The sequence below is a fragment of the Aulonocara stuartgranti genome (assembly GCF_965226115.1).
Source record: "Aulonocara stuartgranti genome assembly, chromosome: 1".
NCBI lineage: Eukaryota > Metazoa > Chordata > Actinopteri > Cichliformes > Cichlidae > Aulonocara > Aulonocara stuartgranti.
In genome coordinates, this window is record NC_138939.1 from 14492076 (window position 1) to 14515289 (window position 23214).

At 38.6% G+C, this 23214-nt stretch overlaps 1 protein-coding gene across 5 annotated transcripts in view; it reads left to right on the plus strand.

Moving 5' to 3' along the window:
• The window catches only part of ush2a (Usher syndrome 2A (autosomal recessive, mild)), a 223245-nt gene that overhangs the window by 112843 nt on the left and 87188 nt on the right, over positions 1–23214 (plus strand). For all 5 annotated transcript variants that reach the window (XM_082534720.1, XM_082534721.1, XM_082534722.1 and 2 more), the window contains 7 exons: positions 2835–2997; positions 3104–3251; positions 6386–6543; positions 7930–8077; positions 9371–9526; positions 12916–13063; positions 14416–14558. In XM_082534720.1, coding sequence (XP_082390846.1) covers positions 2835–2997; positions 3104–3251; positions 6386–6543; positions 7930–8077; positions 9371–9526; positions 12916–13063; positions 14416–14558 — 1064 coding nt within the window. The remainder of the gene's footprint in view (positions 1–2834; positions 2998–3103; positions 3252–6385; positions 6544–7929; positions 8078–9370; positions 9527–12915; positions 13064–14415; positions 14559–23214) is intronic.

Genomic DNA, 23214 nt, shown 5'->3' on the forward strand with positions numbered 1-23214 from the left:
CAACATATTCACTAGGTGTGGGAAGGCTGTATATTGCCTTGTTAGCACATTGGTAATAGGCAAAGGTTGAGAGATCAGACCTAGTCAATATTACTCTATTGTGTCTGTGAGAAAAGTAAGATAGCTAGGAAAAAATGTAAAGAAATAGTAAAGAGAATGAAATAATTTTTTTTTTTGTTGTTTAAAAAAAACACAGAGAAAAAATCTCTTAAAGAAAATGGGATAGGTGAAGAGAAGGGTGAGAGACTGTGAGAAAGGTTGAAGAAGGCTGCTGGAGGCAAACAAAACAGTATCAGCAGATTTATATCCTGCCCTCACCAAACACTGCCTGACTCATACACATTCATACACAACCAAGCAGACATAGGATCATATGAATACCTATACTGTCAGATATGCACATGGTCACAAATTAAAAGAACCTGATAAAACATTCTGAAACAATCTGAAGTGAATTCATTGATGCATAGATTGTGACTGGAATCATTTTCTGTCGTGTGTGCGTGTGTGTGTGCATATGTGTCTGTGCGTGTTTTGATGCATTTGAAACACCTACTGTAGCATGAAGTACCAGAAAGACTTTTGGCAAAAAAAATATTGCCAACAAGTTCCAAAAAGTTTATGCAGATAAGCTCAAAATGAGCATGTTTAAAGATGAGTGTGGTCACACACACGAGTACTGATATGGGAAGAGCCGATACATAAAAACATGTAATGATGTCCTTCTGAGGACCCAAAAAAGGTCCGATCCCACTTTAAAATTCTCTGTAGTTTATGTTGTTGTGTTGCTTGTACAATTTAGAGAGCAAAAGGAAATATGCAAGAGAACAAAAGTGCAGAAGGCAGGTTAACAGTACACTCAAACCTTCATCATCTCAAATGTTTGCTTTTAAATTTAACATTCAGAGAGGGCACCTGGCTTTTTCACACTACTTTCAAAACGCACTTTTAAAACAATTACCATAGTGAATTATTATACAGATTATTACAATTCCCCTTTGATTCAGTTTTTCAAAAGTGGACATATATCACGCTGCCAATCGACAGCATATAAATCTTATAATAAATGTGATAGATTAGCCACAGTGGCTAATTGTGTGCTAACACACACTCATCAGTCATTCAAAAAATGGCTTTTAATGGGAGGACCCAAGAAAGGAATCCATCACTTTTTAAAATGGCCTCCCTTCGCGACCATGCCAGGTGGGTTGTACTGCCTTCAGGGATTTGTAAGAATTGCAGGACAATTTATAAAGTGTATTTTAGTGCTCCTTTTTTATGACTTTTTTTTTTTTTTACTTCATACTTCAGAAAATCTTAGTTATCAAATATCTTATCAGAGGGATTTTTACTTATAAAATGTGTAATAGTTAGTGAACACACTTCACTGCCAGCTTAAAACAGATTTAATTTAGTATATTTGAGTTTGCAAAAAAAACCCAAAACATTTTGGCAAATAAGATTTTATCTTTTCTGAACAAAATCATTGTAAAGATGGAACATCTCATTTATGTTGCAGAATCCAAACACATCAAATCTGTTTAGTCATTAGTATTCAAACTTAGAACCAACAAAAGTACAGCAGTAATTATATAAATATATTTTCCTGAGTCGTGCTCTTTCACATTGGCCCCCATTTTATAACAGCGCTAGATAGTTGACATGTCTTGATTTCCTAATGCCATTTCTGGTCTTTTTTTCTCCTCTTTGCTGGGGATGACCTTCTTGTTCTAAATATAGAAAAGGAGACACCTCAGCCTGACTGTTGAAGGAAACTGTGTGCGCAGTGTGCTGTACGTGTGTGTACGTGCCTCTGTGCACATGTAAGGAAGCCTACCACTGCACTGTGTTTACTTCAGCTGACAGAAGAAACATGGTGATGAAGGCAGACACTGACATGCAGATACTCAGAGCAGTCTGTTTCAGTCGGGACTGCCACAGACACAGACACACATTTCACTCCTTTTTCGCGTCTTATTTTTATCTTGATGTTTTAATTCGAGCGTTGTGCAGACCTCTGCACTTAATGGTAATGTATTCATAAAGTTTGGCATTGCTCACCTGGTCGAGCAGGCAAGCCATACGACAAAGCCTTACTGCAGGGGCCTGGGTTCAAGTCTCCCCAGGATGTTACCCATGTGCTATCACCCCCACTCTCTCCTTCCTTTCTTGTCTCTTACTATCCTGACCATCAACATTAAAAAATGCCAAACATATATTTATACGAGTTTACAAATCAAATACTATTATTTATTTAAAAAAAACAAACAGGCATTATTAGATACTAACAGACAGTCAAGACGATTCAAGACGTCCTTGAACCTCATGAGGGTTGCAGTTTAGTTTCATTTGTGAAAAACTCGAAAAGTTGATTCTGTTCATCTGGACATAGCGTTTTCTTAGCGAACAGAATCAGGTTTTGGACATTTACTTGCCTGGATGATTGAGCATGCATCAATTTGTGAAAAACCAAAATGTAAAATGTTTTGATCAAATGTTAACAAAAGCCAATACTTCTATATATTTAAAGTACCAGGTTTTTGCAACACGATGAAAAAAAAAACGTTAAGCAGAGAAGTGATGCAACTAAGTCTACAGGGTTTTTTTTTCTGTTGTATAAAGTCCTAAACTATATTAGATTTTAGGTAAATAGGGAAAAAAAACATAAGTAAATGATTAATAGGAAATAACTGGGAACTGGCTGAATTATAAGTATAGTCATATTAAAAGTGTTTCCCACTGGGCTACAGTAAAGTTTTCACACTAGGATTTTTGAAAAGCAGAAAAGTGAAAGGTCGAATTTATTTTATGTTTATTTTTCTCTTCATTTCTAGGTGGTCACATCCCTCTCAGATAAATGGTGTTTTGGAGTTTTATTTGATCTTCCTGTCTCATGACAGTGCAGAGCGTGTGCTAGCCTATAACAGCTCTGAAGTTTTTGAAGACTACACGCTCCGCAACCTAACCCCTGGAACTCTTTACACCATCACAGTAGCTGTAAGTCCATTGCGCCTTAATTTTGACTTTCAATTTGTTCGTTTGTATCATATTCATTCTTATGTTATTGTTTATGTGTGTGCATGTGTATGTGTGTGCATGGCAGGCTTGTACAGGAGGTGGATGTACTTTAAGTCCACCAAGCCAGGCTCAGACTGAAGAGAGCACCCCTGAAAATGTCCCTGCACCACTGGTCACTCCTTTGTCCCCCAATGCGCTCAATGTCACCTGGACTCCTCCTGACACTCCGAATGGTGAGAGGGTACACACCTACACAAAAATACAAAACCATGGATTTTTTTAAAATAAATTGTTATCAAGAATAACATGAGCATTGAATGAAGTGGAAGAAGAAGAAGAATGTCATGATGATAACAGCATGTGATATTAATAGACCTGAAGAACTGATTAAAAGGTGATGCTATTTACCATAACCCTGTGTCTATGACATAAATACAGATATAAAGGTTTGTCCGTGTTTCAAGGATGCTGTTCCTGTTACCGTGAAACAGAAGATCATTTACATGTGAGTGAGAGGAATCAGTTGAGTCTCCAGGAGTAGAGAAGAAGAAGAGGGAAACAGAAAGAGGAACTAAAAAGAGAGAGCACAAAGGACTCATAACGAAAAGAGAAAGAGACAGAGACAGGGTGAGAGAACAAACAATTTGAGATCGAGACTAATAGAGACCGAGAGGGAGAGGACAGCGCTTCACCAAGCTCCTTTAAGTGGATGAAAAGTGCTCCCTTTTGACTAAAGAGAGAACTGCAGGCTGAAAGAGCGTAGACTCGCTGTGATGGCCTTTCTCTCTGTTTTCTCTACTCCTCTACTCTCTCCTCTTCTCACCTTTGTCTTCTTCACCTGTCCCCAGTTAAAATCTGGGGGGAAAGTGTATTTTAAGAGTCTAAGGTGTCTATTTAAAACAGAATTTAAAGAGTTAAAGTGATCAAAAAAGGAGCAGCGTAACTACATAAGCTGTGTGGTTTATTTAGAGAAGGCAACGAGTGATCCGTATTCTATTAGTGTGATTCTCTCTCGTAATCAAAATTTGCAAAAGACTGATATAATCTTCTGAAAGGGAAATAATAGATATGGATTTGTATTTCTTTCTTTTTTTTTAAATGTTTCAGAATTTAATTCTGTTTTCATCGTCCCACATCCTATAAATCAAAAATCAGTGCATGTATGTCTTCAGTCTAAGGACAGAATGCAGAATTCACCTGTAGGTAGAAAAGAAACATGGGGCATCCCAGTTTGTAGAGGTTAAGAAGTAACGTCTGCATTCTCTCTTGTGAACTGTTAATGCAGCTGTGTTGCATCTCTTTTACTTTTTCCCGATATCGTCCATGGCCTGCTAATTGTTGTTGTGTGTTCCAATGAAAATACACATTAATCAGCATAAGCTAAAACGCTGTCTGTGATAAAAGCACAGAAATACTCCCAAAGACGTGAAATGCATTATGAAATACGTTAGTAGTTACTGTAAAAGAGATTGGCCCCACTTTTTTAAACAGTTTATCTTGATTTCTGAATCGACATAGGTCAAGTCAGCAGATGTTTGCTTTGAAATGAACTCATGTGTTTTAATACAACTCTTAAAGGTAAGTAGTTAAATAGCCGTGAAAATACAGTAAGTTTAAGTAACATTATGTATGACATGGTGCACTGAAAATTATGTATTTATCGATAATCTCAAGGACTATATCAACAAATAGTATATCTCATGAAACCAAATTAATTAAGCGAAGAAAACCCCTTGATCCCCTCCCATTTCACAGTCTCTTGACATACCACACACACTACCACATATTATCAAATGTTACTGTCATGCTCGTTAAAGTATGTGTAATTCCACAATGTGTGTGTGTGGAATGTGAATCGTGTGTGTTTTACGCTTAATGCCACATGAGTGCATTTTGCACCATAAACCCTGTGATGTGTGAGCATATTAGCCTGGATAAATTACTTAAAGCTTTTCTCAGTTGATGACAGAAATTTATAACAAGGGAAACACTTAATCATGATTACCCGATTATCTCGTGCTTAAAAAGCTTTAATTTTTGCTCAGAAAAGAAGAAGAGATCAGTACGTTTTTCCTCACTAACTCCTTTTTTTATACAAATGGATGGCAACAACCACGATGATGATGGTGATGGGTTCCAGAAGACCTAGATCCTATGTTATTTTCTCTTTCTCTCTTCCTTCCTCTCACTCTTTCTCCCCCCTTCTCCCCAATTCCGCAGGGATTTGTGGGGGATAATCCTCTCGGGGATTAGGTCGGGGCAACACGCAGACAAAGAGGGGAAATAAGCCTGTTATGCATTCGCTGCTTCATTTCCCAACCTGTCTTTATTACAGCCTATACTGATATGGGCTTATTCACACACACAAGCACATACAGATGTCCGCGCACATATGCACACGCTCTCACACGTATGTGATTGGCCACATTAAGAGCTCCCCAGATGTAGCTTGTGTCTGTGGGTTTTTTCGTGTCTTCGTTTTCCTGATAGGTGTGTATATCTCTATTGAGCAATAATAAAACCCACACATGATTAAAGCAGAATAGACTCTTAGTTCTTAGCGCTGATCTTTTGAGCCCCCTGTATGCATTTTTATTAAGGAAAAGCACATTTGGCACCTTACTGTTTCATTTTTTTATTAGGTGGATGTAATGTAATGTAATGATTGTGCTGGTGTGTGTGGGTATGGATACGTGTGTACAAACTACATATGTGCAGTTTGTCCGTGTGCAGGTTAGAGTGTGCACACCTATTTGCACCCTTATTTGTGTGTGTGTGTGTGTGTGCGCCCGTTCATCGTAGTACAACTGTCCTTCTTAGGGCTTTTATCCTCCTAACACTCATGGTTACATTTGTCATTTCAGTGCTGTTTCTATCATTGGATCACTCTACCTGACTGGCAGGTCTGCAGCCCCTAAGTCAGTTTTCATTTGCATTGTAATCCAGTGACCCAGACTGCATCCCGTCATAGTAAAGCTCTCTTTATGATTGTAATGCCTCACACTATGGATGCAGTATTATTGCATATGAGTGACCAATCCAAACAGAGTGTAAAACTATCTCAGTATAACTATCTTCTGAAAACCTACAGGAAATGATCTCGATGAAAGCTTGTAATGGTTATGATTAGTTGTGATACTTAACATCACTGTCTAAATCGTTGCTCTTGGTCAGAGGTTATTCAGGGCAGGGGATGTGAGCAGAATGTGACAAGGAGCGGGAATTCCATGTTCAATAGACTTCTTTTATTGTAATAAATACTAAGGATTGTTAAGAAATGTCAGTTCTATTGTTGCCTGGGGTATTTTTTCCCTGTTATTTAAATTTTTATTCTGTCATGTTCTAATCAGATGTGTTCTTTTCCCAGGTATTATAACTAGCTACGGTCTCTGGCTGGATGGAGTTCTCATTTTAAACACCAGATCCTCCCAGAGGTTCTTCTTGGTGGAGGGACTCTCTCCTTGGAGCCGGCATGTACTCAGGCTGCAGGCCTGCACAGCACGAGGCTGTGGCAAGGGACCGATGGTCAGTCAGTGTTATAGCATATAGTATAACAAACTGTAAGATGCTTTGTCATATAGTAATGCCTTATAAATAATTGTGTTGTTGGTGTTACTGACCGAATATTGGCTTTTGAACTTATTTTTAAGAGATACTTGAGAAAGATTTATATCCAGGGTATGGAAGTAGGCAAAACTGACCGGATCTAATGATCTGACAAAGAAAAAGGGAACAACGGGACTGTTATTGACACACAGGGGAGATTGGTGATGAGAGGTGGAATTAATTAAATTATGTGGGTAAGAAGCAGAAACAAAAGCAGGAAGTAACCACAGCTAGAAACATGAGAAAACTGAACTTTAAAGTAAAACCTCCAACAACTATCGCTGAAACACTGAAATATGAATACTAATTAAGATGATAGAGACAGTTGAACACAGAAGGCACAAGCAGAAAATAAAACAAGAAACAACTAAAAACTGGTGAGTACAACAGGGACCATGACATGAAACAGCAGAGTATTTTTCAACATGAATTCTAGTTTCTACCAAAAGTATGAAACACAAAACACAACATTACATTTTTGTCAAATACACCCGTCAAATTTAGCGTAGCAAAAGTTTTATAAAATTATGCATGAATTATTTTCATGAGTTTCATTAGCGCTTTAACTAATGCACAAAATCATATGTGGCAATGCCTGCACACACGTGTGTCTGTGTGTACGTGTGTGTCATTGGGAGTCATAAAGGTGATCGATTCTCTCGGCTCAATAACGAGGGTTGGTGTGGCCACGGTGACATTTGGTAGGAAATGCCACTTCATTTTCAACGACGCCTCTGACAACAGGCCATATTTTGGGGCACTTTTCCAATACAGATGCCATGTTTAGTCAAACACCTGGAGAACTGCTGACCTAGCAGAAAAAGAGAAGAGGAGGGTGGGCAGGTGAAGGAGGGTGAAACAGGATGAAGTGGAGAAGAGGAAGAGGTGATAGGATGGGCAGGAAAAGGAGAAAAGGAGTCGGAGAAGAAGGGAATTTCAGGCAAAAAGAGTAAATGATGAGGACAGAGTAAATGGCCAGAGCAAAGTGAGAGATGAGGTGGAAGGGAATCGAAGGCAGCAGAGGAGAGTCAGACAGGAAGAAATGAGACAGAAGAAGACTGTAATGATGAAAGAGGACGGAAAAATGGTGGCAGAGATAATGCCGGCCACTTGTGTAGAGTGGTTTCATCTGAAAATGCTTAGTTTTAACATTTCAGACAGGTTGTATCAGACTGAGAGAGGCATTATTTTCAGTTTTTTGTATTTCTCCAATAGCTGTTGGATGAATGAGTGTTAGTGGAGCTATGATAAAAATGCTACATATCTGTATTCTTCTATGCATTTTGATATCTGTGTTCTTCTAAGGTGGATGTGCGTACATTAGAGATGGCCCCAGAAGGTCCTATACTGTTGGAGCTGGCCAATCAGAGTTCAAGATCTCTCAGAGCACATTGGACAGCCCCTCCTAGAGCGAATGGGAACCTTAGCTACACAATATACTACAAAAGCAAAGGTAACAGCGAAAAGCTACATCTTTATCTTTACACATGCACAGGTCTCATATAGTATTTGCCAGGCAACAAACCCAACTTTATCTGTAAAACATTCACATCACAACTGTGGAAGTTGTAAAATGTGAAAGCCTCATTTTCTGAATAAAGATATGGATATGTTAATAATACACAGTCATTCCTACCGGGGTAAAAAGTAACATATAGATAGTAACATATCTGTTTTGCTTGAGACTCTGCCTATTGTGTAGACATATCCGCACTGTTTTTGGAGGGGTGGGGTAGGGTCAAAAAGGCTTTACAAAGACGTAAAGCCTTTTTATCAAGATAGAAATGGACATGTCAGTACAAATGCAAATTGGAATACACAATCACACTTCTCACTCACAAAGTCAGCTTGCACTGAAAGTCAGCCATGTAATGGGGAAGTAATCAAGAAGTAATCAGTATACAGTAGCATAGAAATGACAAGTTGTTGTTTCTTTTTGATACTGTGTCAATGATTTGAGGAAATGACATGGGAGTATAGACTATAAAAGTGGTATGAAGATAGGAGGAGGAACAAAGTCAAGTTGCAATTCAATAATAGTATAAAGAAAAAAGGGAGATGAGAAGCTCATATTTCCATAGATGGATTAGAAAAGACAGTAAAAACAATGTAAGATATGAGGAGCAGCAATACCACGGGGAGACAACAAAAGCAACAGATAGACTGGACATGGCGAGAAAAGAGAACACGCATATTCTCATTTTTTCAGTTACGCATATTCACAAAGTCTCTCCCTGTCATACACACTCACTGTCAGGCACTTTGATCTATGCCTCACAGAGAACCCAACAGATGAGTGGAGAGAAGGATAGAAGCAGTGTGGAAGGAAAAGAGAGACAGTGTTTCGCTCTAGTTGCCCATAACCTCCTGTTTCTTTGATACAAACGGCCTTCATCAATCCACACAGAATTACGTGTGTGTGGGTGTGTCTGTATAAATATATTGGATAGGCTTGCTTACTATGATTTTCTGATCCCTTTTCTTTGACTATCCTTGCATAACCTCAATATGGAGACCTCTCTCTTTCGATTACTCTCAAGTTAATCTCAGTGGGGGGGTTTTCTCTCTCACGACCTCTCTCTCGTTCCTCTTTCCTTTTTCTTTCTTTTTTTATGCATCTCTTACAAGTCACTTTTCTGTCTTTAGAGTGGTAACACTAATAAAAAACATTCACTGTTTTTCATTATCTTTAGCTATACATTGCTTGGCCTAAGACCTTACATGTCTTTCTTTCTCTGTCTCTTAGATGGTGATGGTGCATTGGATGGAGGTACAGCAGCAGGCGTCTGGTTGTCTGTGACAGACCTGCAGCCTTACACTAGCTACAGCTTCTGGATCAGAGGCTGTAATACACAGGGTTGTATTGAGAGCCTGCCACTCAGTGTTACTACACTGCCAGCAGGTACTCACACGCCAAAGACTTTCTTATCATTATTAATTTGATCATTACTAGAACTGCATAATTTTTTCACTGTGTCACAGTTTCAAATATCATGATCATCCATCGAAAGGCTCTAAAGGTTTATCCAACAGGTGCTCTTCATTGCTTCAGTTTACATCGTTCTTGACCTGCTCTTAGCTGGTTACACAAAAACCTGAACTTGCTATGCTAGATCAGCAAAGTTTAGCAGGGGCACCAAGGAACTGTGTCACTCCTTTGAGCAAGAAACTCATATAGCGAAATGCTACTGCCTGGTGAGGTATAGTTCAGAGTAGGGGTGAGGGAACTCCAGGCCTCAAGGGCCAGTGTCCTGCAGGTTTTAGATATCACCCTGGGTCAACACACAAGAATCAAATGATTAGTTCATTACCAAGCCTCTGGAGAACTTTAAGACATGTTGAAGAGGAAATGCAGCCATTTAAATCAGCTGTGTTGGATCAAGTCTAAAACCTACAGGACACCGGCCCTTGAGACCTGGAATTCCCCACCCCTGGTTTAGAGACTTGAACTGCCTGAGTTTGAGTCCACTTCAGACCATTAACTGAGTATCATTGTCCCTACTCTCTCCCTGCTTTCATGCCCACTGTCTGCATTGTCTATTTAAAAAAGGCTGAAACTATCAAAGGTAGATTCTCATAGGTGCAGTTTTCTCATTGCTTTCAACATCCCTGCAATTTTTACCAAATTATTAAACATTATTTATTTTCTCAATAATGCTATTTGTTTTTTTCCTCATTTTTTTGCATTTTGAAATTATTTAATCCTTTAATTTAAGTCACAGTTGATCTACAACAAATTAAAATTAAAATCCTTAGAAAAAAAATGATGATAATGACTGTGGTATTGAAATTTTTCTAAGGTCTTAATTAAATGACTGTTCTAGTAGATTTGTTTCTCACGCCACACACAAAACATGAACTGTGGCGATATTTTTAAGATTACTTTGATTTTAATTGCTGTTCTTGTGAACTGGAAAGGTTTATTTTTATAGCTTGCTCTGCAAAGGAAAAAAAAACAATTATTCACTGGAGTCGACATACACATCATTGACTTGACTTAATGATGTGAAAACATATTTCTGATTTACACAGCCTGTGTGTGTGTGTGTGTGTGTGTGTGTGTGTGTGTGTGTGTGTGTGTGTGTGTGTGTGTGTGTGTGTGTGTGTGTGTGTTTGTATTGTAATCGTGTAGAATAGAGACTGATTGTGCATACTGATAAATGTCAAAGCTGATCAGAGCAGTCTGGAGATAATTGTAACATGCACACACACATACAAACACACACACACACACACCTATAGACACACATTTTACCACTTTAGCTAATGTTATCAAAAGGGTTGAATATGTACACCCTTGCACATACCACACCCATGTCTTAGTGAGTCAACAACAAAAGACAGACTTAGGAAAGTTCTCCTGTTCAAGTTCAAAACAAAGGCATAAGAAAGTATAAATTTTAAATACCAGACGTTTCCTCTCTTTCTACCTCTATGCCTCTGGCATCTCTTTAGACTTCTATAAGGCAAACTGTCTTGATGCGTCCTTGTTCTATGAAAGAACAGAGAGAAGATAGCAGAGCAAGAGACAGAGGAGCTGAGGAGGAGGAGAGCAGAGAGAGAGAAGTGAACATAAAAGTGCATAGTTTAAAACGATTAGTGACACCTCTGATATTGTACCTACTAACACAGCATGAGAGAGACACAGGCTCACCAACAGTGTGTTTTGCGTGTGCATATCTGTACGTATATGTGTGTGCGTGTGTATGTCAGAGAAGCAGGAATCATCTTTTGATGAATTAGCTAAATACACAAGGAATGAACTGGGTCATTAAAAAATCCACTGAATCTCTGAATGCAAATCAGAGGGTCATTTTAATCTAAATCTAAGTTCAGGTGTATCGTATCAATTCAGTAATTTGTTAAATGCTTGTTTGACTGTAAAAGAGCAGGATCTCCATTTCCGCGCTTTCCGTGTATTTTCCTACTAATCGACTGCTCACTCCATTCTGATAGCATTGTGGTGCCTTTCGAGTGACAGGATGTTCACTTGACCTATCCTAATTTGCTTATAATGCTGCCTCTTGAAACTCAGCAGGCTTTTACCCAACTACTGTTGATCTAAAATGAAGACGTGTTTTTTCAGGTGTTTTTTCATAAACACGGGTAAAATAAGAGCAGCCAATTTGGTCTGGTTTGAAATGGAGAGCAGACAGCCTACGAGAAGCAGTCATTAAGTCAAGTGCAGGTGATTGTTTGCACAGTTGTAGGAGAGGTCGACTAAGACTGGTGGTACAGAATATATAAGGTTGATAAAAACTGATTAGAAATAAAGGCCAAAGTTGGTATTAAATAGCCAATTAAGGTAATCCTCTGATATCTGTTGTGTTACACTCATATTTTGTTTTCTGTTTCTTAGTTTTCTGTTTTCCAAGCTTCCTTTCCTCTAAGGACTTAGTAAATCTTGTGAGCGAGAACTGGATAAGGATAGTGACACAATTGCAAACATAGCCACAAATAAGCCTTTAAAAAAATGGACAAGTCACATCTGACACACATACATGGTGATTCTTTAGTTGTTTTGTTTTTTGTTTTTAAAAAGGGCTTTTGTGTCATGTTTTTAAAATCGATGTGCTTTGTGTATGCATTAATATAATGAATGTATACTAGAGGGTTGAGTTATGTTGATGGACCACCACTAAATTATTCTGAATCCACATTGAAAGTGTTATTTTAGGCTTTTCTCACACATCGTGTATGCCTGTGTGCAGTTGTAACAGCCATCTTTAGAATAAGATGTCTTCAGCAATCAGTCTTGTTGAAGTGGACATCGCACAATTTTTGATTGAAGGGTCACTTTATACATCGGAGGGCCTGCTCTTATTTCACATAGTCAACAGTGCAGTCACTCTGATTTCCATCATGTACTTGTTGTTTGCAGCTTATCTCATTTTATTCTGTCTTTGCACAAATGTTCTGTGTTTCTGTTCAGCTATCATATTGATTCTGGCTTGTTTACTGATTTTCCAACACTAAGACTTTACTGTCACACTGAGCTAAGAAGACGTGGACTTTGTGGATTTAATGCAGTGTGTGTATTTGTATGAATGTGAGAGTGATGAGTATATCTGGTTGTGCTTTTTATACTCCACACTGTGAGAGGTGTCATTGCGTTACAGTGAAGTTGATCAGTTAGATGAAATGGACATACCTTTTTATGTTTTTTTTGGGTTTTTTTCTTACTCTCTAAATGTCTAATCTTTTCATTTCACCGACTGACTTCCTCCATATTTTTGTACTCCCCTGCTCCTTCTTCTTGTCTTCTTCTCAACATACTTTCTTCCTTCTTAGCCCCTGATGGATTGTCACCTCCAACTCTAGCCCATGCAACTAATGCCAGTCTGAACGTGTCCTGGTCCGCCCCTGTCAACTCTAATGCACCAGGCCCACTCTACTACAGTCTGCAAATGAGGACATCCCCACAGAGGCCTATCATAAGGTGAGAGACACCATAAAATGCAGAGTCAAAGCAGATGGACAAGTTTGCAAACCGTTTTCCACAATGCATAAAAGTTTTCTGAGAAGAGTAGCAATAAAGTAACTGGACACACACACAACAAAGTACACATATTACATACTCTAAATATCAGAAAATGTGCATGTGCACATAGCCTACACATGCACATATAAAGGAGCACATTATACAGCACAACTGTGAATATGTCACTTCAGTAGGACATAACATCAGAAATCCAGAGAGGGAATGACAGGATGTAGAGTCAGAAAGACAAAAAAAACCAAAGACATGGAAGAGAGAGGGAGACACGGGCAAAGAAAGTGTGATAGAATAAAAAGAGGGAGAGAGGGTGTGCATCTGATATGTATTCATTACATGCTTCCTGACAACAAATTGCAATTTAATCCAAGAAGAGGAGGCTCTCATTCTGTGGTAATAAATAAATGACTAGCTACATGTATTATATATCAGACAGCCATGCCCTCCTCCTCCTCTGCTATGGAAATCTCATTGTTCTCTGATTTATTCATTCATTCATCCCTTCTATCCATCTGAAGCTAAATGGTCAACGGTCGCTCATTTATGACAATATTCTTTTACTTTGTCCTAGATTCCTTTGTATGATTATATGATGGGCCAGGTAAGGCATGGGAATAAGATAAAAGGCTATGGAAAAAACTGTACATAATGCATAGGCAGCCAGTGTTTAGGAACCCTATGAAATTTGGGCATTATTATAATGTTTTACTTAAAATATATTTGAATTTACACTTTGGAATCTATTTAAGAAACAAACCATTTTTTTTAAGTATAATGAAATTGTTTTTTTCAGAAACCTTTTGCTTTGACACTGGTAACTTTTCCCACTGAAGTATGAATTACATACTTTGTGACTATTCAGATCCTTTTTTTTTTCACTTCTCACATGCACATCTCTCTGGCCTTAAGTGTACGCTAAAAGGGATTTAATAACTACGTACAATGTTGACATGATTAACCTAAGGAACGTAAGAAGCTGTCCGGTGCTGAATCTCTCTGATGAAGCATTAAAGAGTAACATTTGGTCTAAGGTAGAAAGTATGGTGTTGCATATGTTTTTATTTAAAAAAAAATGGTAATTCAGGAAATTTTCCAGATTGGTTTCTTCATCAGAAAATCTGAAAATGAAGTTTTGTAACATCAGATTTGTGTCCACTAAAACACAAGAGCATGCAAAGTGCAAGATCAGCATATTTAAATCTGCTGTCACTCTGTGACCACCAGGTAACAGAGCACATCACAGACCCAAATACATGTCCATGAATGAATTTGTGCTTGTGTCCATCCACTTCTAGGCTTTTGGAAAATGCAACAGACACCTTTTCCTATTACTTAGAGGGCTTATCACCATACACGCCTTACCTGTTTAGAGTGGTGGTCTCGCATACACACGGGAAGACGGCAAGCCTCTGGACAACCCTTCGCACTGCAGAGGACAGTAAGTGGACATACTCACACACACTAGTGCCCAAAACATTTTACATAGATTTGTACAGACAGCTTCAATGCGCATAAACTATGCAAATATAATTAAAATAAATAAATAAATGTTTCCAATAAATAACCATGAAAACAGTAATAATTTCTTTAAATAAACGTGTTACGGGTCAGTGAAACTGCTGTACTGCTTTTTTGTAGGTTACCTATTGGTACTGGTTTCTGGTATTGTTTTGTTGTATTTCAAGGTGTATCTTGTGTCAAGTCCTTCCAAGTTGTGCGACTGACTGCGAAGTGGTTGGCAGTGATAGGCTTCTGCGGTCCACCTGTTTTGCTGTGTTAAAGTTAAACTCAAGGAGTCTGACAGATCATTAGATGATCATCTAAGCAATAGACTCATTAGACAATAAACATGTGGCTTCGGCTTAGTTCTCTTTTTTGCGACTCCCTCCAAGGTTTATTTTATAAAAGTATAAATGTTTTTTCAGTGGAGGTATGAAATGAGAGGGAGAGAGAACAACTAAAGCTGCAGAAGGTGGTGAAAACACGGGCTCAAACAGCGCTGGGTGAAACACACAGACATGGGGAGTTTCACATACTGTAAGGTGTGTGTCTGTGTGTGAGTGACCTAGCCAGTGTCATTGTGGGCTAATTGCTGTAATAGAATCATATTAGCCACTGGAACAGCCTCCTCAGTGCAAAGTTATAAATTAATTAGTACCACGCTATTATCACATACATTATCATTAAGCAGGTGAGATTTGCATACATTGATACGCACACAAACACAAATGTGTACAAAACATGTATGTGTAGTGTACGTATACATACGCAGTGACACGAAGACAAGTGCAGTTACACATATACCATGACATACCATGCACGCACACACCTATTCATACACACACAACTGCAGCCATTTAGGATGCATTAAATTATGGCCCTGCGCTTTTCTCATTGCTATGCAGAATTGAATTCCCTCTAGCAAACACACACTCACATGCACTCACACACACACAGGGCTTTTGTTACACTTGTTTTTGTTGCACTCGTGTTTCTGTTTGTGTCTTGACTATTAATGCAAGAATGAAAACATTCTTAGTGTCTCTCTGTCTCACGCTGAGAACGTATGTGTCATGCACATGCATAAGTCCTTGGCCTTCTCATCGATAACAGACCTCCTGATGCTCAGTTACGACACTTCATGCAGAGATGCAACACAAGGCTTTGGGATGCTACCTAAACTGCACCCAGTTGCCACAAAGATCAGACAGATTTGTGTATTTATTTTGACAATAAGCATGTATGTAATGGAGCAATCTCTTTGCACTAATGATACCAGCCATTTATAAGCATTTATTCCTGTTCACGACTTTTGGTGTCATATTGGATTCAAGTAATTATTAATAAATAAATGTCACATTTGACATGAATTTTCAATTCTGCATCCTTTAAATGTAAAAATGTACATTTTTAAAATATTCATTAAAATTGTTTTACCATAATAATGAATACAGAATAGGTGTAAAAGTTCTTAATAAAAAAGGGATTTAAACCTATGATGGGAGCAAGCCACATTCAGGCAGATTGGATTTCCCTTACACTGATGTGTAATTTGTCACCGTAAACCATCTTCTTATCATCCTAGCAGGGAAAGAAAAGAGGGGCTACATTCTCTGCTTAATCTCGTCTCTCTCTCATACAAGAATAAATGACAACCTTTTGCATTTCATTTGGTGATGTAACGTATAGTAAGGCTAATAGTTTGAATTTTATATTTGTTGTCCTGCATTTGTGGAATTCATACACGCAGCGTTCATTCTGACATAAATCTCAAATCTGAACACAGCGACAGACATATATACATTCACTGAAAGTCACACACACATTCACACAGTCGCTCAAGTGACATATACTGTACATTTGATCTTAACACACTCAGTCATTCTTTATAGAGTGGTCCTTTGGGTTTATCCTTTTGAAGGAGATCATTCTAACCTGATCTCTATGTGCAAGTGTGAGCTGTAACCTTGTAAGTTTTTCACTTTGGCAGAACACTGTATATAATATAGCGTGTGTCGCCACGAACCATTTTTAACACTATGGATATGATCTCACTTTATCCACATTTATATACTGTTACTTCTTTCTCTTACTTCTTAATTTCTGGGTTTTTTTCTGTCTTTTTCTTCTTCTGTTGTAATTCCTTTTCCTTTCTCCTTCTTTCTCTTTTTTTTACATTTTTTACAGAATTGTTTCACTTTTTGAGGGTGATCAAGGAAAAAATAGCATAAAAAAGGGGTGAAAAAGTAAAGAGAGGAAAAATAGAAAGAGAAGAAGGTAAAATGAGTAACTGAGGGGAAGAGTGAAGAAAGGAGAAGGCTAATGATAGAACAGAGAAAGAGAGAGAGACTCGTGCTTCCTCCTTTCCTTTTTATCATTCCATTAAAGTTTTATATCTATCTTTTTAATGTAATTTGGTCCCTATGAATTCCTGCTGCTGCAGAACAGACAGACGGCTCCTGTGAACATAAACTCTAGCTGTGTTGGACAGCTCCCTTTCCTCTGTCTACTCCCATGTTCACACCAGCTAAGTGATCTAAGAGTGTGTGTATGTGTGTGTGGGTGTCTGTGTGTGAGTGTGTCATAGAGCGTTATTGTGAGAGTATGACTAAAGAGCCATTTGAATAAAACGATCTTGACCAAGTAGTCTTAGAAATGAAAAGTGCACATGTGTGAACAAAAACATTAAACAACAATAGAGGTTTTTAAACCCTTCGCTGACCCTTAAAAATGCATCCCTTTAGAGCCCTGGGGACCAAAAATGGTCCCGCCCCAAAAGTGCAATAAAAAGATTATATATTCATATTTTTTTCCACTTTAAATTGGTCAGTCTTTTAAAACTACTTCTCCCTGAAATATTCATATAAAGTTTTAATTATATTTTCATTGTTTTAACCCTTTAAATCCCAGTTTTATTACATGAGCGCCCTGTTTTTTTAGCCCCAAAAAACAAAAAACTAAATATTTTCCAAAAAAAACATTTGAAGTAATATTTGTTTGTTATTATAATTAGGCCTTTAGATGGAGCAAAGATTGGCACCAACAGTCATTTCGATCGCCTTTTATTTTTTTTGCAGGAGCGCATTTCATAAAATGCACACACTATCGGTCCTAATCGACCACGCCCAAAAAAGTGCTATAAAAAATTTATATATTAATATTTTATTCCACTTTAAATTAGCCAATCTTTTAGACCTACTTCTCCTTGAAATATTCATGTCAAGTTTTAATTACATTTCGCGGATTTTAACCCTTTATATCCCGGTTTCGTCACATGAGCGCACTGCTTTTTTGCCCCAAAAAACATAAAACTTGAATATTTTCCAAAAAAAACATTTGAGGTAATATTCAATTGTTATTATAATTAGGCCTTTAGATGGACTAAAGATTGGCACCAACAGTCATTTCGATCGCCTTTTATTTATTTTTTTCAGGACCAGAAAATGGTCTCCAGGCGGCAAATGCTTCTCCTCTAGGCCGAAATAAGTGCATGTTGCCGGGGTAAGTCGTGACGATCACCGGGGCACGATCACCGGGGACTGCTTTTTCCAGCCCACACGTCCGATACCACGTGACAACAAATACGTCATTTCCTGTTGACTAAAAAAAAAAAAAAAAAAAAAAAAAAGCACCCTCTAACGGTCCTAGGGACCGAAAAATGGTCCTGCCCGATCAGCGGGCGAAGCCGCTGCTGCACGCCGGAAATGAGGCTTCGTTTCCCGCAGGTCTATCCAAGCAGCCCGCTGTTTTCCAGCAGGGATCAAATGTGGAGCAAGGGCGCCACCCGGTGGACAAATAAAAAAATTACAACTCTAAGGCTCATAGACCAAAACGAGACGGAGACATAAGTAATCACCAAGACATTAACGGTAATAATTCTGCAGTGAAAAATAGCGTTTATAATGGAAGTCAATGGGCCAAAAATGGTCCCCAGGGCTCTAAGAGGATGTGTATTGTTAGCTTAGCCACTGAAGCTAATTTAAGGAAGTCAGACTTGAATTTTGAAATGAAATTATGCCAAACTTTTTTTTAGAGAATTTGGCTATATTCCATTCAACACAGTGCAAATGGCTTGTAACTGAAAAACTAAAATGTACAAAAATGGTCCCAGGGCCTAAAAACATTTTTTTTTTTTTTTTTACAAAGGTAAGTGTGATCAAAAAGTGAAATAAGAAGTGTAAAGCAGGAACCACAACAGGAGTAAGGTTAGGGTAAATGACAGAAAGCAAAAAATCATGTTACTTAATTATTCAGCGGCTACATTAATAAAATATTATCCTACCTTAATTCTCCTGTATTTTGGTCAGTTTGCATTTCCAAGAAATTCTGAAACAATGTTAGCACAATCCTGCTTTAAATTTTACATATCAAAAGATAACCAATGAATAAATACATGTTCACCACCTGAACTTGTATTTAGATATGCTTTTTGATTGGCTTTCTTTTACATATGGTGTCACAAACAGTAGGAATGCTTATGTAACAGAATTTCTATACTGAATGATTTCTCACCGATTTGAATAACTTGCCAACATAGTTTCACTTTACAGTTTGAAAAGCCAAATGTTGCTTTTCAGTTTGCCTACTCTCTGTATGAATTATGAGGATATACTAGAAGGTTACCTGAAATAAATTAATCACTCCCAGGATCTGAAAAATGTGGAAAATCACAAATGACTGATAAGTTAAAAGTATCATGATGCTTTTAGTAACTTAAAGGCTAATGTGCATCTCATATACTAGTGATGTTATGAGTACAAATCAAGCTTGTGACCTTGGTCATGTATTATCCTACTTCTCATAGCCTCTTCATTGAATTCTAAGGCAGAAATGACATTAAATAATCTGTGGAAAAAGTAAAGATATCAAATGCAGCATACTTTATTTCTTGTCACGTTTTGACACCATGTCGTAAGCATCTTGATAACAGTAAAGCTCAGCGTTTGTCCTCATTATGACTCCTAGGAGCCTCGATTCACCTTCAAAAGCCCAGTCACCCACATACACACATGCCCCCAAACACACACACACAAACACAAGCATGCATGGGACCCTGCGCAAGACTAAAAATAATACCCTTCCTCATCTCTTCACATGGATACACACAAATGTACACACTTAAATATACATGGACTGACCGTTAGCTGCACAGAAACACACATACATACACAAGAAGCAGCATATCACCTACACACCCACAAGTAGACATGCATACACACACCCTCCTCCCTCCCTTTCTCCAAGCCCTTGTCAGTTGATTGTGTTATTACTATGCTAACCAAATCCTTATAAATGTGATTTAAGGCTTGGCGGCCCTGCACTCCTGTTTTAGCCTTCTGCTACTGTGTTTTACTGGAGAGAGGAGGAGTGATAGTGGGAGGTGTGGAGAAAGGTATGAGAGGGGGGAGGGGTGGGGGGCATAGGGAATGAAGAGATTAGAGGAAGGGTAGGATGAGAGATGGAAAGACAGAAGGGTGAGAGGGAGAGAGAATGAAGGATAAGGAGTCAGGGAACCAGAGAGGCAAGTATGCATTCCCTCAACGCTCGTTCCCTTTCTGTCCAGAGAGCTGTAAAGCGTCAGTAAAAAAGAAAAAATAAAATGGAAAAAAGCATCACATGCATCTTAAATGAAAATTTCAATTGAAAAACTTAACAGCCCTTCAAATTGCAGAATTTTACACGCGCCAGTAAAGCCTAAATAACACTCAACACTTAGAGGGAAAAGGGTGGTATGGAGGAGGGGAGGAGAGAGGGATTGAGGGAGGAATGGGGGTAACAACAGGGGTTATTTTGGTTAGTTGATAGGGATTGAATCAAGGTGACTGGATTGTGTTTTGTGGCGAGATTATTTGCAGTTTAGGAATTTCTATTTTTTTACCTTTAGGTGCATATTCAGTCCATGTTTTTAAGTGTCAGTTTTTTAAACAGACATCTTAAGGATAAAAAAAGAGGGCAACATTATATTTAAAAAGACAGAAAGATACAGATTGTCTAATTAGACATTCAACAAACAGGTAGGTTTACATCCCAACCCTCCGCAAAGACAATGCAAGCATGCAGCAAGGCACACATGCATACGCGTAGGCAGACAGAGAGACGGGCTCTTGGTTATTCGTGGGGTTCACTGGACCTTTGGTGGTAATTGAATCAGTGTGAGTGCTGAGTAGAGCTAGCATAAAAACCTGTTAACCCAAAAGGTCAACTCCCTGCATTGTTTATTTAGCAGGGGGACCAGAGAGAGAGAAGAAGCAAGAGAAAAAGAGAGAGACCTAGACACAAGGCATGAGTGGGGGGTCGAGAATGAAGAGAAAATGGGAGCGGTGGTAGAGAAGAGGGAGAGGGAGGGAGAACGGTCAGTGAAAGGAAGAGAGAAGAAGGAAACGGGACACAGACTGAGGGAGGGAGCATTTGTGATCTGTAAAAATCACCCAAGCTTTACATCACTGTTTTTATGCTGTTGTTTATTTGTGTGGGCGATAGAGTGTGTGTGTGTGTGTGTGTGTGTGTGTGTGTGTGTGTGTGTGTGTGTGTGTGTGTGTGTGAGTGAGAGAGGGAGAGATTTGCCATCTCAGTGCAGCTATGTTTTTACTTGTGATGGGCCTTTGTCTAACTTGTTTGTGTGTGTTCAAGATTTTAAGTCATTTATTCTCATTCCAAAACATGAGGTAGTGTGAGCGGAAACAAACCTAAGCAATGAGCAGGTGAGATAGCACTATAGTTGTTAATAACTAACAAGTAAATCCGTAATATGCATTATAAAATTTCGTGTGTAATGATATTGCGAAGTTGTGAAACTCACAAGGTCCAAATTCACTATCAAAAACATTTTAAGAAATTGTTGAACTCCTGAAAACGCTTCACCTGCTTCCTACACCTTGTAATAGTAGCAACCACGTCAAAATGTAATGCTAAATAGTACTTGATTTGTTCATGTACAAAAGAGATTACTGTCAGACTATTTAATACACGAGAAACAAAAATGAAGTCAAATGCAAGCAAGGTATGAAACGTGGTAGAGGGTATCTCTAATCTTACTTCCCATATTTTTATTCGTGGAGTAGCTTTGAGTGATTAAAAGTTCAAAATCATCCTTATTTATCTTGCGCTGGGCCATGGTGCAGACCTTCAGTTTATCCACTGTCTGAAACAAGATGTTTTAGTTCCAGGAGTCTATTACTTTCAATAGGCTCCTTCTCACAGGAGGTTTGAACGGCAGGTGGGTGGGGCTGCTGGCTAACAGCTACAGCTATATGTCGGATATGGCCGTGTTAAGGATATCCCCTTTCACTGGCATCATACAGAGCCAAGAGTAGAAAAAAACAGTCCAAGAGCAAGACTTTAGAGCAGTCTGGTGTGTGAGCTTTTGCCTCACAGATAGTATTTGTGCATACGTTCACCTGAATAATAAGCACACTAAAATCATAATTGGTCAACTTTAAGATTTGCCTAAAAGACATTCAAAATCTTTTGAACTTTAGTAAGAAATAGGACATCCCAGTCCAGTTACTAGATGTTAGCTTGCATTTAACTCTGTGGGAAGCAAGGCCTCTCAGTTAGTGTGCACATACTGTACTTATACAGCTGTTATCTACATGACTACATGCATGCTGACATACACATATACATGCTTGCACACTTTATCTCTCATACAGTCATGCCTGCATACTCTTAGCCTCTCATCTTCATTCACTCTCCCTCTCTGTCTCTCCCTTACACACAAACATACACACCGCCATCTGGGAAAGCCGTTAGCGGTTAGCGGTAGCACTTAGCGACGCAGCACGCTCCCTCAGTCCGCTCAGTCACCTTGATCTGCTTGCCCTTCACACAGCACCATTACTGCTATACTGCATCGCAGTGGGTGTGGGCATGTGAGTGTGTGCGTTAAGAAGGACATGTCTATGTATATGGACATGCACCTTTGTGTGTCCATTATAGGGCAGTACAGTGGGATATAAATGCCCAGTAAGGAGGGGGGAGGGGGCATTTCCTTCAAATGAGCTACCATAAAGTGAAGTGTCACTCTGAATATCTTCTGTACATCTTGTATAGGTTCATGTGATGTGATCCGTGTTTGCCATTAGTCTACTGATGTGAACAGCTACCTGGATATTTTGAATATGATGATTTGGGGTCTTGGTGGCACTCACACTTAATGAGAATGACAGTGGACATAAATTTCCTGTCCTGTCCTGTCTCTATCACTCAGTTTGGTTCTCCTGACCTTATGTTTGGTGAATACTGCAAGATTTTCTTAATTAGATGGATGGATGGATGGATGGATGGATGGATGGATGGATAGATAGGGGATTCCCCTGCAAGTTTTGTCATTTCAGAAATGCTAGAATCCAGTTCTGATCATTACAAAGCAGTCTGTGTAAAAGTTGCTCAAGTCTTTACCCCTTGCCGTTCTAAGATTCTATTGCTTCATCCATGATGGTCAGTATAATTAATCAAATTTATCTTTTTACAACATTTATTGCTCATTGTTAAGCTAGAATGTTCCTTGCAGTCCAGTCTAGCCTAAATATCTCACTACTGAAAGATGCAGAATCAAATTTATTCAATCATAAGTACCACAAAATCTATAAATA